Genomic DNA, 27,201 nt, shown 5'->3' with positions numbered 1-27,201 from the left:
TGTGCCATGTGAATCAATAGAGTCCCCACCAGCAAGGAGACCTTCCCAAGGCTTCGTGACCAGCACCTCCCAAACTCTAGAACTATCGGCAATGAAAAGTACCCTCACATTCTGGTCCAAAACTGAACAGACACACATGACAGCTTTTGAAATACACTTTATTATCACTGTTCTGCACTGGAGAGATGACAACTGAGGAGCAGGGAAGCTAGAGATGCCTGAAGCCTCCACCTGTGCTGTGCTGGAGCAAATGTTTCTTTCAGAGTACCAGAGCCATGCCTGGATACCACACAGTTCACATAGGGCTCTCTGGGACAGGCTAAGCATCCCCACAGCAGTCACCTGAGGCAGGCCCAACACAGAGCTGGATACTCCCCAGAGAAGGTCCTACTTGCCCTGCAGAGTCCCAGCCTTGGGAAAAGTCAGACTGCATCAGGATCAAAGCAGGGAACCAGTGACAGGAACCAGACCACTGAGGACATGGGAGAGGGTCAAGGGTGAAGGGCCACTCCTTGCTCACAGGAGAATGGAGACTATAGGGCAGTAATGGGGGAAGAGATGGCTACTTAGACACATAATTGGTTTCTGGTGAACCGTAGTGTTACTCTGGATGGTGAGTGCTAGACTCAAGGTCAGTCGAATGAGATGAGCTGGGCTTCACTGCCCGGTGCTGGCGGTCCCTGTGTAGGTGGTGGCTGGGCCACAGGGGGCTGCTGCTGGGGAGGGCCAGCAGAGGGTGGCATCTGGAGAGGAGGAAGAGCAGACAGGCCTCATCAATCTCACACACAGAGCTTTTGTTCAGAACAAGCTTCATCCTAGCACAGAGTAGGCTTCCGCTTGTTGCCCACACTGCCAGTGCACTCATGAGGCTCCTGTAAATCTGTCTTCTCCTATGCATGCATATGGATGTATGTGTTTGCACTGATGGCTGAAAAAAGCCCCTGGGTATGAACCTAATGCAGGTGATCAAAGGACACCCAAGAGTTCAAGGGCTGGGGAAGGGCCCTGGAGATGGCTCACCTGCTGGTACATGGGCTGCTGCCCTGCGATGTAGGCCTGCTGGGCTGGCAGAGATGCATCCTGGCCTGGAAGGGTGGTCATGAGACTCTGTGGAGAGTAAGATGGACACTGAGTAGTCTGTGACCAGAGAGACACACACAGACCCTTCTGGCTTGAAGAAAACAAAAGTGAGAGCCTAGAAGGGGAGGATCCGTCCTCTTATGCCCGGCAGAGACGGGGTCTCTTTACCTGCATGTTGTACGGCTGGTAACCCATGGACATTGGCTGGCTCCCCATGTAGCCTATGGTGCTGGTCTGTGGAGGCTGGGAGATGGCTGGGAGGCTCTGCGGAGCCTGAGAAGCCACAGTCTATGGAAGGAAGGGGTGGATGTGAGGGACAGGCAAGGGCTGGGAGCAGAGGACAGAGGATGACCTTGCCCACATACCTGGTAGCCTGGGGTTGGAGTGGGCTGGTAGGAAGAGTAGGCAGGGCTGGTGGTGGGCCCCGCCTGGGCCTGTGGGGCTGCTTGTGCCGCAGGGGCACCTGTTGGGTACATGTAGGCACTGACCATGCTGGGATCTGTGACAAGAAAGATGAGCTGGTTCAGCTCTGGAATGACAGAGTCAGAGAAGAATGCCCTTTCCTGGGCTCTCCTTTGGTTGTCATTTCAGAACCAGGGACATGTTTCACATTCTCACAAAAGGGAGTTAAAGCCTACAAGGGGGAAGGTAGGTCCTAAAGAAAATGAAAGCAGAAGGCCGGGTGGTGGTGGAGCACACCTTTAATCCCAGCACTTGGGAGGCAGAGGCAGGTGGATCTCTGTGAGTTCGAGACCAGCCTGGTCTACAAGAGTGAGTTCCAGGACAGCTTCCAAAGCCACAGAGAAACCCTGTCTCGGGAAAAAAAAAGACCCAATTATTTTTGTTTTTGTAGTGCTAGGGACTGAACGAGGGTCTTGTACATGCTAGGCAGGAGTTCTACAGGAGTTACACCCCATCCTTCAAACTGTACTGAAACAAAGGGTAGAGAAGAGGGAAGAGAAGGCGCTAGAGAAAGTTGATGAAGACTCCCATAACTTGGAGTTTCACAATCCAGACAAGAGGAACAGACAACACCGTCTCCTACAGTAGCCCAGGCTACCGTTCCACAGGGGCAATGTAGGGCACTGCAGGCTGTCGGGATGAGAAGAGCCAGAGTGAGCTTAGTCTGCTGACGACACACACACACACACACACACACACACACACACACACACACTCTCTCTCTCTCTACAGGTCTCTGTGATCTAGAAACTATAAACACACCCTAAGAAAGGTCTTAAACTTGGGGTCTCTTGCCTCAACCTCTCAAGTGTTGGATTTAACTGTACACTACCATGCACAGCCTGAGACTTTGCTTCTAATGGCTGTCTCCCCAAAGAGGAAGCAGGCTCTCAGAGACCCAAAGAATGGACAAGCCAAGCAGAATACCAAGCTGACCTGGTCAAAAGGTGACAGGTGAATGTTACAGAAGTGACTGGCAGACTCACATGGGTCCTACCAACGATACCGTGAGCATTAGAATCAACAGAAACAGGGACAGAGAGATGACTCAGCAGTTACAAGAGCATACTCCTTGTTCATTTTGGTTTTTCCAAATAAGACTTCTCTGTGTCCTAGCTGTCCTCTGTAGACCAGTCTGGCCTTGAGCTCAGAGATCCTCCTGCCTCTGCCTCTACCTCTGCCTCCCTATGCTGGCATTAGAGGCGCATGTCATCACCGCCCGGCTCTTTGTTTTCTGAGATAGGGTCTCACTATATATCACTAGCTGGCTAGGAACTCAGAGATACACCTGCCTCTGTCTTCTGTGTGCTGGAATTAGAGGTGTATGGCTAAGTTTTACATTTTTAGTTATGTGTACTTGTGTCTATGCCAAAGTATGTGCATGTGAGTGCAGGAGCTTTCAGTGGCCACAAGAGGGAGTTGGATACTTCAGAGTTGTAGTACAGGTGACTGTGAACCACCTGACATGGGAACTAAGATCTAAATGTGAATCCTCTATAAGAGTATTGTGCTCTGAGCCAGCAAGGTGGTGCTAGTGCACACCTTTCATCCCAGCACTTGGGAGGCAGAGGCAGAGAAACCCTGTCTCAAAAAAACCAAAACAAACAAATAAACAAACAAACAATAAAACAGTCATTGAACAAACAAACAAAAACCTCTGGGGCTGGAGAGCTGGCTCAGTGATTAAGAGCACTTTTTGCTCTTGCAGAGGACACAGATTTGATTCTCAGAACCCATATGGTGGCTGACTCACAATCATGGGAAACCCCAGTTACAAAGCACCCAAAACGTCTTCTGACCTCTGTTGGCAAACCAGCACACATGGCGCACAGACACACATTGGCAAAACACATATAAAGTAAAAATCTTTTTGTTTTGGTTTTTTTTGTTTTTTGTTTTTTGTTTTTCCAGACAGGGTTTCTCTGTGGCTTTGGAGGTTGTCCTGGAACTAGCTCTTGTAGACCAGGTTGGTCTTCAACTCACAGAGATCCGCCTGCCTCTGCCTTCTGATAAAGTAAAAATCTTAAAAAAAAAAAAACAATTCCAGACACAGTGGTAGCGCACACCTTTAATCCCAGCACTTGGGAGGCAGAAGCAGACAGATTTCTGTGAGGCCAGCCTGGTCTATCAAACAAGTTCCAGGACAGCCAGGGCTTCACCAAGAAACCGTCTCAAAAACAAAACAATCAATAGCAATAAGTACTGTTCCCCTTTGAACAAAATGTTCAGAAGTTCACACCTACATACGTGACAAGGACAGAGAAGAAACAGTACCTCCTTCCAGAGGAAGAATGATGGCTAAGAGAAAGGCACTACTTGGCAAACAAAATTCCAGCAAAACTTAGGAAGAAGATGCAGGAGTCTGAGTACCAAGGCATGTCTTTTCTAAAATGACACCCGTTGGTAATGGAAACACAGGGGACGACTGTGGAACCCACTCCAGCCCCACACAAGTGATGAGACACCTACTGAGCTCACCTCACCCCACAGCAGTGATGCAACTGAGCAACCTATGCGTCCATGTGCCAGAGTTCCGTCTTGTGCCGTTCTGACTAAGGGTGTAGTTCACAGCACAGGCAAGTGCAAACACCAGACAAACCAGACTGAAGGCAATGTGCCAACTACAGGGCAGCACTCATGAGCTGCTCAAGTCAGCACCGTGTAGCACAAAACAGATGGGCAAGGATTCCAAGATAACAAGGTGGACAGACTGACGGATGCAGTAACAAGCGGGTTTTCTATTAGCACAGACGTCTTCACTGGGGCCAGGTGTGATAATGACCTGCTGTGATCCAGTGTCTCCTGTCTGTGAGCACCTCCTGATTTTAGGAAGTGCACTGTGGGTGAAGGGCCATCACCTGCCCCTCACTCTACAAGAGACCAGGAAAGAAATTTTGTGTGTCTAGATGAACATGTGTTTCCTTGTGGACAGGGAAAAACAATTGTAGAAAAATATTCACTTAAGAGAATTCAGAAAATGCTTTGTATTATTCTCATAGCCTTTGGTAAACTGGCAAGGTTACCTGCTGTGGTGCCAGGCATGCTGGAGTAGGGGCCAGTGGCTGGGGCTGGCTGGCTCATATACACACCATGCATCGGGGAGCCCTCTACTGAGCCTGCTGGGCTGAAGGTGCCAGGAAAGCTGGTTGGGCCTGAGGGCTGGTAGAGTACACCCCCAGCTGTGGGCATAGCCTGGAGCTGGAGACAAAGAGAGCCAACAGTCAGAGGGGTTGTCCAGGGCCCATGGGGGGCAAAGCGGGGTGGGCAGCACATGCCTGGGCATAAGGCAAGGGGAAGGCGGGCATCTGGGCGCGCATCTGGACCGTCTGTTTTTGTTGCTCCAGGCGCATCTGCCGTTCCTTCTCCTGCTCCTGCAGGCGCTGGATAGCCAACTGCCTCTGCACCTCCAAGTACTCCTGAAGCAAGAGACAGGGAGTGGTCAGGTTAGCCTGGGCCTCCCGTGCCCGAGAGCCAGGGCAGGAGCCGCACCTGCTTCTTCTGCCTCATGATCTCCAGCTTCTGCGCTAGCTGGATCTGACGCTGGCGCTCGGCCTCCTCAGCCGCCCGGCGTAGCTTCTCCCGGTGTTCCTCTCGCAGGGCACTTAGAGCTCCTCGGGCATCACGTATCTGGGCCAGCTTGTCCTGAAGGCCCTCATAGTACACTGTGTGCAGAGAACAGGGCAGCTCAGATCTCCCACAGCCCGGAGGCCTAAGCTGGTATGGGCCTTTGTTCTGTTTGGGCAGGGAAGCTGCTGGCACTGGGCCATAGATACAAAGGAGCAGAGCAGGCCCCAGCAATGGGACCACCTCCCAAGAGCACCTGAGAATCAAGAGCCTCAGTGGAGCCCTGAGTCTCACAATTAAGTAACCAGCGAACAGGGCTCACAAGACGACTTAGCCTGTGGGAGCTGAAGCCCATGATGCCCACCCTGGCTCTGGGGTGACCCTTGGAGGGCACTTGGACACCTACACCTGCGCTCATCCAGCTGGTTGAGCAGCTCCAGCAGCTGCGGGTGCATGGTGTTGATGGACTGGAAGAGGGACAGCACGGCTGAGTCATTGGTGATGCTTCGGCCCCGCATGTGGTTGCTCTTCATGCGGTTGACAAAGGTGGTGACCGCATTCTGCAGGGCCTTCAGGAACTGCTCGTGGCTCTCCTCTGACTCCCCATTCTGGTACTGCTGCAGACACAAAGGAGGGGGCTGAGCACCACCATGCCAGGGGGCAACACGATGCCTGTGCAGCCTAGGAAGTGACCTTGCAAAGATACTAGCCAGGCTGGCAGACAGGTGTTGCCCACTGTGTTGAGAGCTTGGCATGGACAAATGATCTGGTCCTTAGCCTGCTGACAGGTGAGCATCATCAGCATCCCTGGTCTGTGCCCAAACAAAGCACAATCTGAGGCTCCTGTCCCTCCACCAGGACACCGCCCACCAACTCAGAGCTGGGACAACAGGGCAGCTGGAACCTGACATCACCCTCCAACCAGGACAAGAGGCAGAGCTTACCTCACTAAAGGGGCCACTGGAGGGAGGTACGGACTGAGAGTCTGTCTCTGGAAGAGGAGCCTGGAAGAGATCAGAGCATAAGGGCATCTTTGGCCAGTTTCACACCTTGGCCTAAGGACTGACAGCAACAGTGCAAAGGACACTCTTACCTCCACCATGCTGTTGGGGGCGGTATGCCCCTCTCCAGGCTGGGCAGCTGGCTCTGTCAAGGGCACAGGTGCAGATGGCGTGGGGCTCTTCCGAGCCTCTTCCTGTTTCTTCTCCCAGTAGTTCCGGTTGAGGTACCGAGCAAGCTGAAAAGGAATGAAGGAGAGAGAGGTCACTGGTGTGGGCTAGGAGGCAGCGAGGGCAGCACCCAGCCCACGCTGTGCTGCTTACCTCAGGGTCGATGTCCTCAGCCAGGGGTGCTGATGAGTTCTGGGGAAACAAACAGAGTCTGAGGAGCCAGAGGATGAAGGAGGCAGTGATGTGATCCCCAAGCAATCATTCAGACAGGGACGGATGATTCCAAATAACAGCAGATCTCGGGGCTGGTCAATATTCTAGCCACCTGTCTGGCACCCACAGCCCTTTCCTTCACACCTTTGGGGATGGCATCCACTTTCCTTCGTGGCAATAAAATCCTAAGGTCCTGAGTTATGAAACTGTCCTATCACCACGGTCTTTAACTTTATTAAGGCACAGGGCAGCACCAGCCAGGCCTTACTGGCTTCCTAGAATGGGTGCCAACATTTTACATGGACACTGTGCCTAACTCTAATGAAGCCCTAGTGTGTACGCCCTGCTCAAAATCTGGGGAGGAGGAACAGTTTCCTCACCCAGCAGGTACCATGGCAGTGCTTAGCTCTAGGGCCCCATCTGTGGCTGGCTACCCTGAAGAGTTCTACAGAACCTCCAGGTGAAGTTCTGAATCTGTTACATCTTCACTCCCCATTTACAGGGCTGAGGGTGGGAATGAGGTAGATTTCCAGAAGGTCAGTATGGTAATACTTAGTACATGCAGGAAGTATGGAAGGGTTCATCTCCCTGGCAAAGGGTCTCTCTCCGTGTCCTCCGTACCCCCACAACAAAGCCCCCAACCAGCAGAACCCTTTTGGTGATCCCTGGAAAGTGAAAAGCCAGCCTGGCTGACATGGCTCACCACAGGTGAGGAATACAGGCTACTGGCTGGGGGTGCAGATGATGCCAGGGGTGTGGGCTCTGCCTTTGGGTGCGTTGTGTATGTTGACTTCTGTCTCTGGAGCAGAACCAGGAACAGACATCATTAGGGGAGCATGTGGCACAGGGTAGGGAGCAGAGCCACTGCACACCTCCTCTGCTGAGCTAATGGGACCCTCCATCAGCGGGAAACTCATGGTGACCCTCACAGGGACCTGGGGCTTACTTACCATCCTCTCTTTCTCTTCAGCCTCTGACTGTGAAAGGGCCAGAGCCAGCTGCAGCTCCTCCTCTTCTTGCAGGGCTGTTTCATCCCGCTTTGGGGGCAGCTGAGGACAGAGAGGGTAGAGTAAGGAGGGCCCCAGGGAAGAGGTAAAAAGGTGTTCGAGGGACTAGGCGGGGCCTCAAACCTGAGACTGCTGGGACAGGGGGCTGGTCAGGTACTCTGGGGGCAGCTCTGTGGTAGAAGCAGCTTTTCCTTCTGTTTTCCTGCAGGCAAAAGGAGACACTGCAAGTGACCAGACACTGACACCAGCCTCCCAGGTCCCTCACACCATCTCCAAAGACCGATAGTGAAGGTCCAACAGGGACATGGTGCTCCATGCCCACACTCCAGAAATGTCAGAAGGGTCTCTGGCCTCTCAGCCAGCTGCAGCACACGAGTGGGTCACTTGGCCTGTCAGTCCTTCTCATGGCTGCACTGAGCAAGGGCCTTTCTATGGCACCTAGATACTGCCCACTGCACCTACCATGATCAGCAATGGGCCTTCCCCTCAGAAAGTGACAGAAAGGGCAGCAAGGTCCAGACAGGCCAGGGATTTTCTTTTTTTCTTTGGTTTTTTGAGACAGAGTTTCTCTGTGTAACTTTGGAGCCTATCCTGGCACTCGCTCTGGAGACCAGGCTGGCCTTGAACTCACAGAGATCCTCCTGCCTCTGCCTCCTGAGTGCTGGGATTAAAGGCATGCGCCACCACCGCCTGGCCAGGCCAGGGATTTTCTGGAGTTTGATAAAGATCTGAGAATTCTCCACAAAGTAGGGCAGAGGGCCTCATGTATATAGATAGCATAAACATAATCAGAATTTCAACCCACACATACTCTTTTCTAAAAAAAGAAAGAAAGAAAGAAAGAAAGAAAGAAAGAAAGAAAGAAAGAAAGAAAGACACATGCTAAAGCATGTCCACACTTGTTGAGGGGAGGAGGGAAACCAGGAAGCCAGCATTACAGGACACTGACAGTTGAAATTGGACCTCTGAGGATCGAGGGTTGGGCTCACAGATGGAAGGCAAGTTTGCAAAGCCGGGGCCCAGACAGATCAAGGCACTTCCCATTTTAAGGCAAAGAGCTTCTTTCAGCAAAATCCATGTCCTGTACCAGTGACGTGATGCCATGTTCAGTGTGACTAACTGGCCATAAGAAATCCACCATATTGGGGGCGGGAGGGATGGCTCAGCAGTTACAAACATGTTCTGTCTTCCAGAGGACCAGATCCTAAGCATCCATATGGGGCGGCTCGCATCTAACTACCTGTCACTCTAACTCCAGAGGGGTCTGATGCATCTGGCCTCCTCAGGCACCTGCACACATCTGAATGTCTACACACACGCACGCACGCACGCGCACACGCTCACAATTAAAAATAAAAATGTGGGGGCTGGAGACCTGGCTTAGAGGTTAAGAGCACTGGCTGCTCTTCTAGAGGTCCTGAGTTCAATTCCCAGCACCCACATAGCAGCTCACAACTGTCTCTAACTCCATTCTAGGGGATCTGGCTCCCTCACATGGACATACTACCTGCAGGCAAAACATCAACCGATGTAAAATAATAAGAAACAAATTATAAAAAAATATAAAAATCTATCCTTAAAAAGAACAAAGGCTCCTGCAATAAACTGTGATTGGGTGCACTTTCTCTTATCCGATTTTGTGATGTTAGTTCTGACTATATGTACACCTTTTTAAAAATCCAGTCATTCACTGTAGACCTCAGTGACTGTGTACATCAGTGTATCCTGGAACAGAAAAATGGGGGAAGAAAACAAAAACAAGAGCTTCTTTGGAAGCAGCCTCTTTACCCAACTGGTCAAAGGTTATCTGTGACAGATGGGAAAGGGCCATAGCCTCACAGCTGGGGCTCTGGCCAGAAACATACACTCTCACGAGGTAAAGACCAAGTAGCCTCTGAGAGAACCCAAGGGTGGTTGTCCACAAGGGCTGCACCCTGGAAACACCCATGACAAGTAACAGAGGCTGAAAACAGCATCCTGGTTCAGGAGACTGGGGAGGTGTGATAATACAGAGAATAAGCTCTGAAACCCTGACAGATCCCAACAGGGACAAGGAAGCCACAAAGGACCTTCCAAGGACAGTGGTCAAACTGGAATACCCACACGACAGGTGCTAGCAGCACCACGTCCCATGTCCTAGGACAACACAGCACTGACTCCTGTGACCATCTGCCCTTGGAATGGGCACTGGGCACTGGGCACATTCAAGCATAAAAGACCATGAAGTTCACACAACTCACTTCAGGGCCATCAAAATCACTCAGTGGGAGTAAAGTACCTGCCGAGCAAGGACCTAAGTTTGAGCCCCAGAAGGAAGAGAATGGACTCCACAATTTTTCCTTTGACCTTGAAGGTAAAGATAAGATTGAGCAGACAAACCACAGTTGAGAAATCCAAGTGAGGGGCTTGCACACGTGGAAACACACATCTTTTTACTACACTCGCCCCTTTTCTCTTGGCATTGTTTTTCTTTTGTCTGGTCCTTTTGAGACAGGGTCTCATGTAGACCTAGCTGGTATGGAACTTGCTACATAGATTGGGCTACTGTGGGGCCATGTCACCCTATCCACCCACCTGCCCTAGAGTTTGGGGAGGTGGAGCTGCCTGGTATAGCTGCATGGGCTTGCCCCTTAACACTTCTGACAGTGCTCCAGGAGCCTGTGAGGTCTGTAGTCCTGAAGCATGACAGAAAGCCCAGGGAGTCTACACTTACTTGTTCAGCTGCTCATAGCACGGCTCACACACCCGCACTTCCTTCTCAATGCCGAACTTGGGGATGGTGGAGTACTTGGAAGAGCACTTGCCGCAGAAGATCTGCCCACATGCCCGGCAGTGGTGCTAGGAGATGGAGCAGGACAGCTCTAGTGACAGTGGTTACAGTTACCCTGATTGCCCACCAACCAGAACTGCTTTGGACAGTGGTGTAAATAGGAGCAGGGACAAGAACAAGCAGAGCAAAAGAGATGGAAGATTTGTAGAAAACTCAATTTCGGCTGGGCGTTGGTGGAGCATCCCTTTAATCCCAGCACTCGGGAGGCAGAGACAGGTGGATCTCTATGAGTTCGAGGCCAGCCTGGTCTCCAGAGCGAGTGCCAGGACAGGCTCCAAAGCTACACAGAGAAACCCTGTCTCCAAAAAAACAAAAAACAAAAAAACAAAAAAAAAGAAAATTCAATTTCAGCTACCATTTGGAGGAAAAGAAAGGAATGAAAAATAAACAACAGGGGGGCTGGAGAGATGGCTCAGAGGTTAAGAGCACTGGCTGCTCTTCCAGAGGTCATGAGATCCATTCCCAGCAACCATCTGTAATGAAATCTGGTGCCCTCTTCTCTCTTCTGACATGCAGGCAAATGTGCAAGGAGAAAACTGTATACATAATAAAATCTTTAAAAAAAATAAACAACAGACCAGGTGTTGGTGGTGCACACCTTTAATCCCAGCACTCAGGAGGCAGAGGCAGGCAGATCTCTGAGTTTGAGGTCAGCCTGGTCTATAGATTTGAGTTCCTGGACAGCTAGCGGAAACCCTGACTTGGAAACCATCCAACCAACCAACAAAGAAAAAATATGAGCTGGGCGGTGGTGGCACGCCTTTAGCCAGAGTGCTTTAGTCCCAGCACTCTGTAGGCAGAGGCAAATGGATCTCTGCTGAGTTTGAGGCCAGCCTGGTCTACAGAGTGAGTGCTAGGACAGGCTCCAAAGCAATACAGAAAAATCCTGTCTAGAAAAATCAAAAAATAAACAAGCAAACAAACAAATAAATAAATGGGTCTTCGCCCAACACTGGGAAACATGAGAGTGGTCCAGACCCAGACCTCAGCCTAGGCTTGCGATGCTCAGATCCCCAGGGTGAAGCTGGGTCCTGACTTCCAGGCACTCATCAGAGAGGCCAAACACCAAGCTCCTGCCTCAAGCACCACACAGTTCTGAGCTGGATTTGCTTCTAAAACCATTAAGCTGGAGCAGAAGATACAGGACCACATGACAGGAACATGGCTTTTTGTGACGATGGCAGGGGCATGGAATTGAACACTCAAGTCCCTGGGGGACACTCACTTTGCGGGTCACCACGCCAAACTGCACTCTGCACCGGTGGCATTCCTCGGCATCCACCCAGTCAGGGGCCTGGGGAGAACAGTCACCATTACCTAACATTTTCCCTCCCAAGCACCCAGAGAGAGCAGAACTTACCCCATGTCCCAGATAGGAAAGGAACCCAAAGAGGGTCCCAATGCGCCAAGCACCCCAAATCAGTGTCCCAGACTACATGACCCTGGGTTAAGTTACTTCAAAATCAAGACCTTCCTCCTAACAGACTTGTCACAGTATGATCCTGAATCCTCCCAGGTTTGTGGGTGTGGGTTCTTGTGCTGTTGCTGTATTTTTTGAGATAGGGTCTCTCTATGTAGTCCTGGCTGGCCTGCAACTCGCTGTGTAGACCAGGCTAGCTTCAAGCTCACAGAGATGTGTCTGCCTCAGCCTCTGAAGTTGAGAAGGTGTGCACTCAAAGGTGTGCACCATTGAGACTAGCCTTTTTTTAAGGTTGTATAAAGGAGTTCACTCCCTTATTTTTTCTTTTTCTATCCTTCTTTTTCTTTTAAATAGTGGTAGAGATTAAACCCAGAGCCTTGTACATGCCATGTAAGTGCCCTACTCCTGATACTTGTTTTAGTCACATGAACCTAGCAGCTACAGCCCAATGGTGGTATGAACCTTTTTCAACCTGACCTACGGTAACAGCTGCTTTTCTTTTTTCTTTTTCTTTTCTTTTCTTTGCTGAGTGTTGAACCCTGAACCTCATTCATGACAGGTAAGAGCTTTACAATGAGTTAATCCCCAAGGATGTCCTAGAGTCCATGGCAATCCTCCTCTGGAATGCTGGGATTAAAGGCACAAGCCATACCTACCTACCAAGTCTGTTTCCAAACAAGAAAGAGTCCCAGGCCCCTCCCTCTCCCTCCCCAAAGCTCCTAAGACTCAGTAGTGGCTGAGCCAGAACTCACTCTTTCAGCAGCAAACATGGCATCGCTTTCCTTGAATTCGGGGAAGACATGTCCTAGGAAGAAAAGGTGTTAACCACTACTGGGTTCCTCCTTGGTCACCACTTCCTAACCCCTGACATCTGTCTCATCAGATAAAACTGGCAGGATTAGCACAAAATACTCAGAGTTCTCCAAGTCCCAAACCCAAAGTATCACCAAAACATCCTAATCCACTGCTCCTCTCTGTAAACTCCACCAGCTCTCTAGGGCTGCTACATATCAAGGAACACAGCCAAAGACCTTCAGGCGGACAGTGTGGGCACACGCCTTTAATCCCAGCACTTGGGAGGTAGAGACAGGCGATCTGTGAGTTCAAGGCCAGCCTGATCTACAGAGCGAGTTCCAGGACAGCAAGGGATACACAGAGGGACCATGTAGACGCCATGCCCTGGCCAAAAACCTGTGAGTGGTTTCCTGCCACACACACAGCAATAGCTCATTCTATTCTTGCTCTCCTCAGGCATGAGCCACTCTTTTGTTCCTCCAGCAGGTCTAGTGTGTCTGATGCCAGGGTCTGAACTGGAATCCACTGCAAAAGGTGCCAAGGCAGAGCTGGAGATGGCATAGTGGCCAGCACTGGCTGCTTCTTCCAAAGGACCCCAGTTTTATTCCCAGCACACAAATGGTGGCTCACAACCATCTGTAAGTCCAGTCTCCAGCAGGTCCAGAACCCTCTTCTGGCCTCCCGGGGCACCAGGTATGCATACGGTCCACAGACATGTATTGCAGGTAAGCCATCCATACACATTAAAAGAAAACAAAATGAAAAAGATGCCAAGGCACTGAGATTGTGCCTGGTGTTCAGAACTCCTAGAATCTATTGTATTGACTTGAGAGGTCTTCCTAGCCTCCTCATCCTGCGCTACCCCCAGGAAGCATACTCTGAGTGTGCTTGTCTGCAGACTTGACTGGTTCCTGCCTGAAAGTATAGTCTAGGTCTCCAGGACCTTGTCACAGCCTGACCCCCATCTCCATGGGGCTTTCCAAGGATTAGGGAACACTCCCTCCTTAGTCTCACTGCAGTCACTCAGGGAGGACCAGTCTACCCTCTAGTGCCCCTTATCACTGGAATGATCTAGCTTAATGGCTAGCAAGACAACCCTAAGGCTCCTGGAGGAGCTGGGGCAGTTCTAACTCACCTTCTACCTTCATGATCTGGTACGTGTCCTGGACCACCTTGTACTTGGGCTCGTTCCGGAAGGCGTGTGCCCAGGCTTGGATCAGGTACAGGATCTTGTTCCGAACATTAACTTCCACTTGCCTCTGCGGAGTGAGAGAGGGGGTGGGGCGGTCTCAGTGGGAAGAGGCTGTGGGGAGACAATCTGCACAAAGGCCAGGCCCCAGTCTAATCTCAGAAGCGACCCAGAAGCTGCACTACGGCATGCTTCTCATCTACAACGACACCTCCTTCACCATCTCTCCAGGGGACCTTGGCCAGCGACACAGCTCTCTGGGGTCCACAACCATTACTGACACTTAGGGCGCCCACTGGTCTCCAGGAAACACTTTGCCTTGGTCTTTAGGATACAGACACTAGAGTCAGATCTCCCTCCTGCCATCGTTTGAGAGAGGCAGGGATATCCTCTCCAGATGTTTCTCCACAGAAGACTCAGCCCCTGTGCACCACAGCAGAGTCTCATTCTCAGCACTCTCTTCGGGAGGCCCTCACACCTTACGTTGATGACACAGGGTGAAGAAGCATCAAGGATATCTTCAGGGTAACAGAGCCACCTGTGCCAGGAACAGCAAGGAGGGCTCCGGATGCTCTGCCCTCCTCCAGCTGTGCAACAAACTGGCCAAGGTCTGACTTAGGCCCCAAATGAGAAGGACCCAGCTAACAGTTCAGAGCCCAAGACAGGTTTTACTCAGTATGGGCTGAGGATGGAGCTTCCTGTGAGACCAAAGCCTGATGCTGTGAAATAGCATCGCTTTGCCCAACCCACCAGGCCAGCAGCATCACCACACACATCACAACCCCTTTGGTGGTCCTGGAGACAATTGTACACAGATCCTGAGAGCTCTTCCTCCTCTGCTGCAAGGTGTGAACTCCACCCTCCCTGGGGCAGCTCATAGCTCTATTGTTTTGTCCTCTTGACTCTGTCACAGATACACCTAAACTTTAACTTCCGTACCTTCACTGATCAGGTCTCTCCCAACCCCGGATGTGTTACTCCAAACCTCTTCCCCAAGCTCCTACTCACACAGACACTCCATGACCACCTCTGCCCACAGCCCTTAAAGACACAGCCCCATGCCCTGCTTCTGAAGCCTTCCCAGGCCCAAGAAGAACAGTGTCTTCTTCACACACATCAGCCTGGAGGAGTCTCTCCCAGGCCAAGGCTGGACTCACAGAGCACTCACAGGGACCCCGGAGGAGTCTCTCCCGGGCAGAGGCTGGAATCGCAGAGCACTCACAGGGACCCCGGAGGAGTCTCTCCCGGGCAGAGGCTGGACTCGCAGAGCACTCACAGGGACCACCACTGTTCCCTCATCTCCTCTTCCACACCCACTTGCAGTCGGGCCACACACACTTAGCAGAGTTGGGACTGTACCTGACCCCACCTTCTCTCATGACTTATGGCACCTACCTTCAGCAGCTCCTTTAGTTCCTCCATGGTCTGCTTGTTGGCCACTTCATCGTGGACTGTCTGGCCACAGTTCTTTACCACAGACTCCATCACCTGAAAACCCCAAGGAAGAGAAAGGCCTAGCTTGTGTCCAGAGCAAGGCCTCCCTACTGCTGGAAGACACAGGCCTCAACTGGCCTCTGAGCCTGCTCAACCTGTTTGAAACCCCACACAGCACCCAAAGACAGGCTGCAGGCCCAGATAACATCTGTGGTCAAAGGTGACTGCCATCCATACTTGAGGGGTATGTGTTTGGACGACAGCTAGGGAAGCAGTGTCTCTGCTGCTTCCTCTGTTCCCATAAGAGTGACCAAGCTCGAAGGCAATTCTCACAGCTATCCTTAGTGCTACAGGGACTCCACTGGTTGCCATGTGGCCCGGACATTGGGAGGAAAGGAATCTCTGAGTGTGGAGACGGAAAGGGACTGCAGCGGGCTCCACACACCTCCAGAGCGTACAGAGCCACGTGTGGGTTCTTGTCATTAACCTTCTTCTTGATGGAACTGACAGCGTATTTTGCTCTGAGAGGGGAAAAAAAAGCATTAGTAACAGCAGCAGCTGGAATGGGGGGGGGGCGGGCACACCTCAGTAAGGTGAGGAAAGATCTCCACCATTTATCTGGGGATTTTTTGAGACAGGGTTTCATGTAGCCCAGGCTGGCCCCCAACTCAATGTGTAGCTAAGGAAGACCGTGGACTTCTTATCCTCCTGCCTTTACTTCCCAAGTGCTGTGACTACAGGCAGTGCCATCGTGCTTGGTTTTATGCTGTGTTAGGGATGAAACTCAAGGTTTTTTTGTTTTTGTTTTGCTTTTTTCCAGACAGGGTTTCTCTGTATTGTTCTGGAGGCTGTCCTGGAACTCTGTAGACCTGGAAGTCTGTAGACCAGGCTGGTCTGGAACTCAGAGAGATCTATCTGCCTCTGCCTCCTGAGTGCTGGGATTAAAGGTGAGCGCCACAAACGCCCAGCCAAAACCCAAGGTTTTATACATGCTAGGTAAGTACTCTACCAACTGAAATATATGCCCAGCCTTTCACACACCATCTTGGTCCTTCAGACTCTAAGTATCTCCAAACTGTACAGCTCCAATTGTCCCAAGATACCAAAACACCCAGAATGTACACCAGACGATTAATTATCCATGTAAAGAACTCTTGTGCTCAACTTCATCTTGGAAGAGTGGGCACCCCTTGCTTTACAGGACAGGCCCTCCTCACTTACTGTGTGTCCCCTTGACGAATCAGGTCACAGATCTGTAGAATAGACTCCCAGTCTGTCTCTAGTAGAAGCTGGCTGGTGGCTTTGTCTAAAGAGGAGAGATGTCTGTCACTCAAGGGGCCCATTGTGCTATATTTCCTAGGTGGCTCCCGGATTAACAATTCCCCTTTTTTCTTTTCTTTTCTTCTTTTCAAGACAGGGTCTCTGTGTAGCTCTGTAGACCAGGCTGGATCACAGAAATCTGCTTGCTTCTGCCTCCTGAGTGCTGGAATCAAAGGCATGTGCCACCACCACCTGTCTAATTTCCCTCTTTTTAAACCGTTGAACTGAACAGAAAATCCGCTTGAAGCACATTGGCAAGCGTGGAAATGGCGTCCTCCCGTGCAGGAGGCAAATCATGTGAAAATCACTGAGAAGAATGGCTGCTGTGCCTGCTCCATATCGGCAGTCATTTCAAACTCTGAACTCACTCAGTTCCCACGGGGCCTCATGAGACAGGCACTACCTCCATCCCCTTTAGAGATAAAGTCGAGGGAAGTAAATGCCCTGTATCACAGCTTGCTGGGCATTCTCAAACGCCAGGCACTGCTGCTTCTCAACGGCTTCACCTGACTCTCAGAGTCCCACCATCTAGATGTTTTGCCCTTGCTCTTAGCCGGGCAAGTGCTAGAGAGATGAGGGATCATGACTTCTCCATTCTAGTGGAGGGTTGGAAACCAACATCCAGGGATTCCCCAGCTAACACTTCACATCCTTAGCACCTCTTCCACAAGAATGAGCCATCCCGCATGCCTTTAATCCCAACACTCTGGAGGGTGAGTTAGGCAGATCTCTGTGAGTTCGAGGCCAGCCTGATCTACAAGAGCTAGATCCAGGGCAGCCTCCAAAGCCACAGAGAAACCCTGTCTCGACTCCCCACTCCCCCCAAAAAGAACGAGCCATCCCAAGGCACACCAACTTGGTTCTGATTCAGCAGATTATATAGAAGTGAGAATAAGGAAAACGCTTCATCTAAGATCCCCTTTGAAAACCTTTAGTTCAGGAAGAAGCAAATGAGCAGACCATGGTGCCCCCCCCCCCCGGCGCTTGCTCCTGGACACACTACATTTTTATTGAGGAAATGGGGCGTGCGTGGCAAACCCATTTTCCCTCCTAAAATTTTCGCTCTCCAGAAGGCACAAGTAGGATCAACAAGCACCTTTGACAACCAGAGAAAACGTCTTCAAAAACCCTGGGACAGTTCCAGAGCCAAGGGATGCACAGGGCGGGGCGGGCTGGGGTCCTAGGAAGCCGTCCCCAAGGGGGGGAGCATGGATCCCACACCCTGCGAGCAGGTATTAGGGTCAAACGCCCCGCATGAAGCTAAGATCTGAGTCACACACTTCATGACTCAGGACTTTGGCCCAATCGGTTCAGGGCCGCCGGACCCGGAGGAAGCCAGGCCCATCGCGGACTCCCCAAGAGCATTCCTCCCTGGACCCGGGACGTGATGCACAGCCGCGGAGGCCACACCCGAGGCCCGGGAACCGGGTCGGGCTCGCTCTGGGAGCCGGGCGGCCGGGCAGAGCGGCCGGGCCGCTCCCCTGAGACCCGAGGAGACCGCGCCTGGCGGGTGCGCGAGGGAGCGGACGGCGAGCGGGCGGGCGGACGCGTTACCTAGGAGACGCTCGAAGGTGCCGCTGCCTCGCCCCATGGCGACCCCTCTCCGGACCGACGCCGCGGGCGCTCCCTCTTTCGGAGCTGACGCGCCCCCCGACTTCCGCTTCCGCCTTTTTTTTTTTTTTTTGGGTCCCTGCGCGCGCAAGCGCACGTCTGCGCGCCACCCGGAGACCGGCCCCCAAGCCGAGCTTTTGCGCATGCTCACTGACTCTGAGCGACGATTGGGCCGCGCGACTAACCAATGAACACCTTGGGAGAGAGGTCTATCCAATGAAAGCTCAGCGGGGGCGGGCCTCACGGCGTCCCTGCTCCCGGGTACCGGTGCCCCGTCGGCCGCCACCGGGACCGGGGATGTGTCTCCTGCTCGGGGCTGCGGGGGTCGGCAAGACCCTGCTGGTGAAGCGCCTGCAGAATATCCTTCCGCGCCGTGCGGGCGGGCGAGCGGGCGGCGGGCGGGCGGGGACACACCGGGTTACCCGGGACGCGGACTCCGCCCTCTGCCGCGCTCAGGCCCTTGACCGCCCCAACAGCTGAGCGCGGGAGATGGCAAGGGCGACCTGGGGGACCCTCCGCCGACGCGGCCCACGGTAGGTGTCCGCCTCTCTCAGGTCTGACCTGCACGGGTCACCTTTGCGACTGGCAAAGCGCCTCGGGCTCCCCCTCCCAAGGCGGGGAGAGCTGTCACCCTCAGGGTCCATCTCTGTGGTTGACGTTGGCCCGGAGTCCCGGAGAACTGCTTTCCTTGGTGTCGAGCTCTGCTGAAGGGCTCGAACGGTTGTCACTAATTGTGGAGGTTTAGCCGCGGAGCGGCCGTCCAGGAGTTCGCAATGGTACAGCGCTTACACTGCTGTCTGCGCGTCCTGGTGTTTTCCACAGGTGGGCACCAACCTCACTGACATCGTGGCCCACAGGAAGATCACCATCCGAGAGCTCGGGGGTTGCATGAGCCCCATCTGGTCCAGTTACTATGGAAACTGCCACTCGCTCCTGGTGAGTCAGTACTTGGAGCTTCTTGTGGGAGAAGTGTGTCTGTCTCCCTGAGTCATCAAGTAGCAGACCCTGCTCTGTATGGGATCCGGTTTGGGGTCTTTGATGACTGTGCTTGGGGAAACGGGACTTAGGCTACATTGCTTGCTCTTAGGCATTGGTCTGAGCTCCTGAACAGGACTCAGACTCCAGGACGCTTGCTGAAGGCACTGTTTGTTCTATGCCTTGATACCTGAATATGCCCAACATTCCTACGTCCGTCTCTCTGGTCGGCCCCATCCCCACAAGGGAGGGCTCCAAATTCTGGGATGGAGAACTTTATGTACTTAAAAAGACACCAGTGACACCAAGCCATCCTCATACAACTTCCTTTTGTTGCCCATTTCCAAGACCTTTTGCTTAAAAGCCACTCTGGGACCGGGCGTGCAGCTCAGTAGAGTGCTTGCCTAGCCACACTTGAAGCCCTAGGTTCAGTCTCCAGCATCATAAATGATCACGTTAAGTTCTGAGCTCTTCCTGAGTCACTTGTGCAATGCCCAGGTGGAGGGTTGGCCTGGAAAACCTTGTGTTAGCTTGTTTCCTTTTCCCTAGTTTGTGATGGATGCCTCTAACCCCACCCAGCTCTCTGCATCCTGTGTGCTGCTCTTGGGTCTCCTTTCTGCAGAAGAACTTGCAAAAGCCTCAGTCCTGATACTCTTCAATAAAATGTATGGGTCTAGGGCTGACAAAGGGCAGGGTGTCCCCAAGCCTGGAACATGGGATCCACAGTGGGGAGGGCAAGTTTGTGGCCTTCAACCTCTGATGAAGTTGCTCCTTTAATTACAGTGACCTGCCCTGTTACATGACCGTGGAGGAAATAAAGTCATTAATCAGGCTTCCAGACATCATTGCTTGTGCCAAGCAGCATATTACCACGGCGGAAATAAGTGCCAGGGATGGCACTGGCTTGTCTGCAGTACTGCTCTGGCTCCAGGAGCAACACAAATGCAGCAGCTGACTGCAAGACAGAGGATTATAGCTGACCCATCCAGTGCCTAGGAGACAAAGTACGACATGACAACCTCTGAAGGTACAAGCATCTGCTGTACAGACACTGGTCATCTGGCCTCTGAACAGTGCTCCCAGGACTGGGAGAGGACAGACCTGTGGGGGAATAAAAGTGCTGCAGGGACTCCCACCAGGGAGCTCTGGACCTATGCTTGCAGGCTTGGGACTGTACTGCTCCACTGGGCCCAGCTCCTCTTTGTAGTACAAGCTCTGCCCTTCTGAGTTTCCGATGTCCTGACCAATTCTCCAGGAAAAGTATAATTTTTTTACATTTATAAAATTTGTTATACTCATTAAATTAATGAAGAGAGTATGAATAAGAACTGTGTCAAATGAGAAACAAAAACCATGCAGGATGCAGTGCTTCAGGCCTGCAGCTTGAGCTACTCAAGAGACCACGGTGGAAGGACCATTGGGGTTAAACCTAGACAACACGGGGAGGAAGAGCTGCTCTCAAAAACATGGGGGTGTGGAGGACCAGTGTGGGGTGCATTCCTAAGAGGCACAGGCAGGAGGATCTGTGAGTTCCAGGCTAGTCTACACAAAGTCTTTGGAACTACACAAAGGCTGTCTCAAAAAAAAAAAAAAAAAGAAAAACAAAACAGATGAGGTTTGACCTCACCACAAATGACAGCTTTCATTGTTTGTTTTATTGGCCAATGACATGTACAGGGATGTGTGAGCTCCCACAGGTGGACAGTAAAGGTAGAGATGGTACACAGAAGGCTGAAGGCGACATTCTGGTGGGACTTATCTGAGTCAAATCAGGTTGACAGAGAACACTTAGTAAGTTGGCCAATGCATCAGTGTGGTAAACCTGATTTCAGCTCAAATCTGCTGAGAAGAACCTGCAGCCATGTTACCAAGATCAAGGTGCCTGTTTTTTCAACCAGGACACAAAGTGGGGAGGTCTGGGGAACCCCAGAGATACTCTGCCCTTCATACCATCAAGACCTAATTTCCATGTGTTTGTCAGTACCTAATCAGTACTGATTTAACAGTGGCGATGCCCCAGCCAACCTGTCAATATTTAAAGACTGCTGCTATGAGGGTCAGTTCAAGATGGCAGCAAAGACCAGGCCTGACCTTGGAGTGGGCAAGCGGCGAGAGCTGTCACATGGCCTACCACACACCTCAAGTAAGGAGAATGGGAAAACCATACTGAAGGAGGCTCCACACCATCATTAGGTCTAAGAGCCATTTGCAAAGGTTCAAGCACAGAACAGGGGTTTAGTAAGTGTATTCAGAGGAAGAGAAGCAACCAAGACATAATACCTTAAGGGGCTGGAGAGATGGCTCAAGGGTTTTGAGCACTGCCTGCCGTTCCAGAGGCCCTGAGTTCAATTCCCAACAGCCACATGGTGGGTCACACCTATCTGAAATCTGGTGTCCTTTTCTGGCCTACAGGCAAACATGCATGACCACTGTATATGTGATAATTCTTTTTACATAAATAAGGTAATACCTGAAAGCTTGGGTGTGGGATTATTTAACAAAAGTTACAGAAAGTAAGATATACCAAGTCCATGCAGGTGTGGGGTCTTTAAGGAAGGTTATATTGCATGGGAATCAAGATCCACTAGACTCAGTACAGGTTAAGTGAAGTTTATTTGGGGAGAATGCACTTATACAAGAAGTGTGTGACAGCCCCAAGTTCCAGCTCCAAGGATTCACCCAGGGTGCCCTCTGTGACCTGACTGGAAGCAAGAGAGCATGCTCAGGTCCGGGACCCCAGACCCTCTGTCTTGTCTGCACCTGTGACCACAAAGAAGCGTGGTCAGAGCTACAGCTGGGGGCAGGGTGGATATCTCACTACTGGGTTACCCAGAGTTCTTTAATGCAGTTCAGTTAGCTACAGCGTTGGCTGGTTGTGCTTTAACTGGACAATTACGTTGCATCTGAAAGAACACAAAAGCCTACAGCTCTAATAGTGGCTCTTGGTCCTGGCTCTAGTCTGCTTAGTGGGAAACCAAGCGGCCCTTGCTACTGTTGACACATCTAAGCACTCAGTCCCAGGCACACTGACAGGCATGCACTGACCGGGGCTGTGAATGAGTGGATCAGAGAGCAACGGTCCAGACTTCAAAGAGAGCAAAACAAATTTGGAAAAGTGAGAAAAAGCACTTCGTGTGGGCACCAGGACTGCTTTGCTAGAAGGAAGCTCTTGGAAAGTCTGCCAGAAAACTGTGCTTCCACAGCAGGACCCAAGCCTAGCTCTTTTGATGTCTACATGAGTTTTGGGGTTTTTTGTTGTTTTTCAAGACAGGGCTTCTCTGGGTAACAGCACTGGTTGTCATGGAACTTACTCTGTGACCAGGCTAGCCTCAAACTCGAGATCCACCAGCCTCTGCCTCCTGAATCGTGGGATTAAAGGAATGCACCACCACTGCCTGGCTGAGTTGTTTTTAAAAAAAAAAAAACAAAAAAAACAAGTCTCATGTAGTCAAGACTGGCACAGAACTCCTAATTCTTCTGCCTTTACCTCCTAGGTGCCAGGATTATAGGGTGGTACCACACTCCAGGAGGTTGGATGAGTTTCAAGATCTACCTTTCACTAGCATCAGGTTCCCCCTCTTTTGGTACTATGGGAGACACCCTCAACCAGATTCCATCCCTGGTCCTTCCCAAAGGCCTGCCCTACGCCCAGAGGCCTGTTGATAGGACATGGACCTGTTCCTACCCTCTTAGTATAATTACTCTGCCCTTCCTACCACCGAAACCTGGCTTTTATGTGTTTGCCTTAATGCACTCAGCTAGTACTGACACCCCATCATCTCTATTCAAACCAGACTGGGGCTCTGGTCTCTTGTACAGACCCCTGCAGGCAAATATGCAAGCCACCTGACTGATACACCTGACCCGGGTATATTTGCTCTTCCACTGTCCTGTTAACATGCTTTGCACTGCACTGAACCCATGGGAGCCTCTTAAGACAACAGGCTGACCTACATCAGCAGCTTCAGGCATCAGCTGGATTAAGGGGTTGAGTTCTTTCTACAGTAGTCCTGGCTTGTCTTCCCTGAGACTTGTTTCAGAGTAAAGCTAGGCTCAGGGAAAACACCAGCCATCCCTTCTGTGTCTCAGGCAAGTCTTAGGGGAACTTGCTCTGTATGAGATAGAATTCATTGGTGGTCACTCTTAAAAGGGGAAGGGAAAGAAAACCACACCACCCCCATATTGAAAGCTTGTGCTTAGGCCCCCATCCAGGGACAAGCATCTGCCCTCGTTCCCTTTTTCAGGTCTAGCAGCTCCCAGGCCAGTTTCCAGGGGACTGGACCCCAAGGTCTCTGAATCATAGACAAGTCTGGGGCTTTCTCTGAGAAGAGCTGCCAGGTGGCTGTGTAAGTGTCACTTCCTGTCGCTGCTGCTTCTTCAGGGCTCTGTAGGCCTGCACAGCCCGTTCCCTCTCTTCCCCCAGGATCCGCTGGCGGGCCAGTGAGGTGGATGGAGTCAGGGACACACCACCAGCACCCAAAAGCATCTTTAGCATTAGCGACTTCTTGCCAGGCTGAGGAAAGAGAGAGAAGGTTGTAGCACAAGCTCCGCTAAGGAGAGAAGACGGCAGAGAGCTTCTGCTGTCGGGCAGCTGATAGCCCTTGAAGAAGGTCCTGGGCTGGGACCTTCTCGTTTCCCAGCAGAAACAGGAAGGATCTCGCCGATCCCCACCCCCTGTATCACTTGGTCCCCACATACTGCATCTCTGCCTGTGCCCCTTCTGGGCTGGACCGTCAGGTCTGGGGGCTGCAGCACAACTTCTCCAAACTCCACAGTGTCTGCAAAGAGAGTGAACAGAGGCTGCCGTTCACAGAGCCCCTGTCATTTTGGACTCTCCACCCACCCTCCCTTTCAGAACCCACTCATCCACTGGCCTCCTAGTCGTGAGACTGGGAATCCACGGGTGCCACCAAGGAGGTATGGGGGGAGGAGGAGCCGTGTGGGGACTGCAGCTTCTGTGCCTGCTGTGGGAAAGCTACCTTTTAGCAACTCCTGCTCCAGTCTGTCCACTGCTCTTGCCTCCTTTTTCTTCTGGGCTTTTTCAAGTCGCCGCTTTTGGAAGCTGTGAAGAAAACATGCTTTTCAAACTCCTAAGCTCTTGTTCCTCCATCTTAGGGGCAGCAGAGGCCAGCCTGCCCTCAAAAGCTGCATCCAACAGGCTCCCCAAGGGCCCCCAGGGAACAATGCAAAGCCTAGACATTTTAGGTTGTCGAAAGAATGGCAAGGATGTGGCTAAGTACCTTGCAGTGAACATGGCCATCCTGCTGGGGCCTAAAACAATACACTCCATAACGAAGGGCAGCTGTGAGATTGCATCAAAGGGACTTGCAAAGCACCGAATGTGTGACACACTACACCTCTCTGTGAGCATGGCTTTAGGCTGGGCTTCGGCTCATGTGACCACATCAGAAGGAAGTACAAGAAAGCAGTATGATCACAGGACAGGTTTCCTGTGCCAGTGGAGAGAAGAGCAGGCAATGTGGCCGCCTTGTTGGCTGTCTTTTTGTTTGAGACCCTCTGGCCTGAACTCACAGCAGCCCCAACCTCAGGCCCCTAGATCCTGGAATGACAGGCACGAGACACCATGCATGGTGGTAATTTTTCTTCAACTTCACTGAAAGCCCAGGCTTAGCCAAGAGAGAAAGGAGAGAGAGGAGAGAGAGAGAGAGAGAGAGAGAGAGAGAGAGAGAGAGAGAGAAAGAGAGAGAGAGAGAGACCCCAGGCTGACTTTTCCTGAAAGCTGTGGTTTGGTTATTGCATCTAAATAAATAATAAATGTTTGTGCCTGCACACAAGCCAGGGGTAGCCTGAGCAGGAGGTGACTGAGTAGGTTGGGGGAACCTTAGCTTGTGGTGGCCTCTACTGGTTGGACACCATCCCTATGGATGATACAAGAGCTCATCTGAACATTACGACAGTGGCATTAACTCCTCTTTATAGTCAAGGACACCGGGCCAAGAAGATACAGAACTTGCACAAACAAGACAGACTCAAATCTCTTTCAAACCAAGGGGAACACCAGAGACAAACTCACTACAGAGCAGGTGACAGCCTCCACTGGTCATGCCACAAGGGTGAGTGATTCCACTGGGGACAATGTCTTAGCATCCAGCATGTTCTCCCACAGCAGACTCCACTTTCCTACAGCAGTGCACCCAATGGCCCCTTCCTGACCAGTTCTTCCTGTCACCAGAACCCACAGCACGGGGCCTCCAGGCTCAACTCACGCTTTCTTCCCTTCAGACTTCTCCTTCTTGGGAGCTGCTTGCGCCTCTGGCTGCCGAGTGGCCTGGTTCTTGGTAAGGAACAGCACATGCTGGGCCTCCTGCTCCATGCGTTGGATGTAGGCCACATCAGACTCCCCTTTCCTTTGCTTGAACTTGGGGACAACGATGTCTGGCTCTTCTCCCTTTGCTTCCTTTTCCAATGTCTTCTTGAAAGCCATCTGGGCTGAGGACAAAGAACACCCAGAGCAGGTGTAAGACGAGGCTCAGGATAGAGTGGTTGGTGACAGGTAAGCAGCTCATGACCATTTCCCTCCTACAGCCACAAGTAAGAAGACCAGGCCTAAGGACAAGCAGAGATCTAAAACATTCAGTTCAGGGCAGACCTACAGATGTGATCTCATGACCCACTGGCTCCTGTCAAAGATGTCCACTGCTAACCCAAGTGAACAAAGAAACCAGAGTGTTCAGAATGGTGGCACGCATCTGTAATCCTAGTACTCAAGAGGCAGAGGCTGCCAGATCTCTGTGAGTTCAAGGCCACACTTGTCTACAAAGTAAGTTCCAGAACAGCCAAGACTGTTATACAGAGAAACCCTATCTCAAAAGACCAAACACAACCTTTAATCCCAACACTCTAGAGGCAGAGGCAGGAGGATCTCTCTGACTTTGAGGCCAGCCTGGTCTACCAAGTGAGTTCCAGGACACTGAGAAACCCTGCTTTGAAAAACAAAAACACACCAATGGAACTGGAGAGATAGCTCAGCCATTTAGAATATGTACTCCTCAGGCTGGAGGGATGGCTCAGAGGTTAAGAGCACTGGCTGCTCTTCCAGAGGTCCTGAGTTCAATTCCCAGCACCCACATGGTGGCTCACAACCAACCATAATGAGATCTGGTGCCCCTTCTGACATGCAGGCATACATACAGGCAGAACACTGTATACATAATAAAAAACAAACAAAACAACAGCAAAAAAAAAAAAGGCTAATAAAAAAAGAATATATACTCAAAGACTTGGGTTTGGCTCCCCAGCAGCCACATTGGGCAGCAAAGGCCTGTAACTCCAGCTCCAGGGGATCCAACATGCTCTCCTGGCCTCCAATAGCAACTGCATGCACTTTCCTCCCGACCAGTCACGCTTACATGCACAGAATTAAAAATAAATCTCAAGAGTGGTGAATTACAAAGGGGCACTGCTATAAGTCAGGACTGTGCTGTCCGTGCCTCGGCGCGCCTTCCGGTACTCTGCACTCCGGCCTCGTTTTCCGCTGCCTCAAACACCTCTGAGTATTTGGGCAACTGGATGGGTTCAGACACAGGTGCCAGGCTGGCACCTCGCGAGGGCTGTACTTACCCTCCTTCCTTCTCTTCTTGTTACTGAGCGGCTTTCTCATCTCCTGTCGGCTCCGCATAATCTCTCGGAGCCGGAAAGGAATTTCTTGCTCATCCTGGTTCTTGGGCTTGCAATTCACTTTCTTCTTTTCCGTGCTGGAAAGATAAGCCAGGGGTGAGACCCTTCCCTAGTACAACAAGCAGAACAAAGTAAAGACGACGCCTGTAACGCTGCGGTGCAGGTGCTCTCCTCGCCCTTGCCGAGCATGCAGAGGCAAAGGGCGCTACGAAAGCCCCGGCACACGGCCTCAGAGCTCCCGGGAGACTGGAGACACTCACTGCGTGCACATGGCTGAGCGTGCGCCCGGGCTGGCCGCACCCACCTGCGCCGTCCCGGCCATGCTGCCGAGCGCTGCTGTCCCCGCGGCGGCTCCTGCCGTCGAGCGTGCGTCTGTCCGGGGCCTCTAAGCCCCGCAGACCCGGCTTTTGCCACTGCTGCGCGCCCAGGTCTCGCCATCGTTACTCCAGGAGCTCCGCGCACGAAGCCATTTCCGCCCTCTTGCAAGACCCCGC

At 51.8% G+C, this 27,201-nt stretch overlaps 3 protein-coding genes across 7 annotated transcripts; 1 reads left to right on the top strand and 2 right to left on the bottom strand.

Moving 5' to 3' along the window:
- Positions 1 to 139: 139 nt before the first annotated feature.
- On the bottom strand, positions 140 to 18,190 carry Hgs (hepatocyte growth factor-regulated tyrosine kinase substrate). Of its 3 annotated transcripts, none has more exons than XM_027425409.2 (22): positions 18,038 to 18,190; positions 16,385 to 16,469; positions 15,609 to 15,684; positions 15,125 to 15,217; positions 13,676 to 13,799; positions 12,498 to 12,550; positions 11,551 to 11,619; positions 10,209 to 10,333; positions 7,619 to 7,697; positions 7,439 to 7,537; positions 7,192 to 7,287; positions 6,429 to 6,467; positions 6,200 to 6,343; positions 6,051 to 6,110; positions 5,513 to 5,723; positions 5,032 to 5,204; positions 4,818 to 4,958; positions 4,566 to 4,740; positions 1,446 to 1,579; positions 1,249 to 1,368; positions 1,021 to 1,107; positions 140 to 743 (listed from the first exon to the last, which is right to left on the bottom strand). In XM_027425409.2, the coding sequence occupies exons 1-22, from the start codon at positions 18,072 to 18,074 to the stop codon at positions 633 to 635; spliced, it is 2,331 nt and encodes a 776-aa protein (XP_027281210.1). In that variant the 5' UTR covers positions 18,075 to 18,190; the 3' UTR covers positions 140 to 632. The 3 variants fall into 3 exon arrangements, with proteins under 3 accessions (XP_027281210.1, XP_027281211.1, XP_027281212.1); XM_027425410.2 differs by having other exon boundaries at positions 5,513 to 5,720; XM_027425411.2 differs by lacking the exon at positions 7,192 to 7,287.
- A 117-nt stretch (positions 18,191 to 18,307) lies between these two features.
- Positions 18,308 to 20,671, top strand: Arl16 (ADP ribosylation factor like GTPase 16). Of its 2 annotated transcripts, none has more exons than XM_027425415.2 (5): positions 18,308 to 18,452; positions 18,569 to 18,627; positions 18,917 to 19,030; positions 19,649 to 19,734; positions 19,853 to 20,671. In XM_027425415.2, exons 1-5 carry the CDS (start codon positions 18,311 to 18,313, stop codon positions 20,022 to 20,024), a joined length of 573 nt encoding a protein of 190 aa, XP_027281216.2. In that variant the 5' UTR covers positions 18,308 to 18,310; the 3' UTR covers positions 20,025 to 20,671. The 2 variants fall into 2 exon arrangements, with proteins under 2 accessions (XP_027281216.2, XP_027281215.2); XM_027425414.2 differs by having other exon boundaries at positions 19,619 to 19,734.
- Positions 20,672 to 21,663: 992 nt separating this feature from the next.
- On the bottom strand, positions 21,664 to 27,201 carry Ccdc137 (coiled-coil domain containing 137). Of its 2 annotated transcripts, none has more exons than XM_027425412.2 (6): positions 27,012 to 27,201; positions 26,651 to 26,784; positions 25,297 to 25,519; positions 24,049 to 24,131; positions 23,768 to 23,847; positions 21,664 to 23,582 (listed from the first exon to the last, which is right to left on the bottom strand). In XM_027425412.2, the coding sequence occupies exons 1-6, from the start codon at positions 27,143 to 27,145 to the stop codon at positions 23,367 to 23,369; spliced, it is 870 nt and encodes a 289-aa protein (XP_027281213.1). In that variant the 5' UTR covers positions 27,146 to 27,201; the 3' UTR covers positions 21,664 to 23,366. The 2 variants fall into 2 exon arrangements, with proteins under 2 accessions (XP_027281213.1, XP_027281214.1); XM_027425413.2 differs by having other exon boundaries at positions 26,968 to 27,167.

The sequence above is a fragment of the Cricetulus griseus genome, chromosome 7 (assembly GCF_003668045.3).
Source record: "Cricetulus griseus strain 17A/GY chromosome 7, alternate assembly CriGri-PICRH-1.0, whole genome shotgun sequence".
Taxonomy (NCBI): domain Eukaryota; kingdom Metazoa; phylum Chordata; class Mammalia; order Rodentia; family Cricetidae; genus Cricetulus; species Cricetulus griseus.
This window is presented reverse-complemented; position numbering and strand designations above follow the sequence as displayed.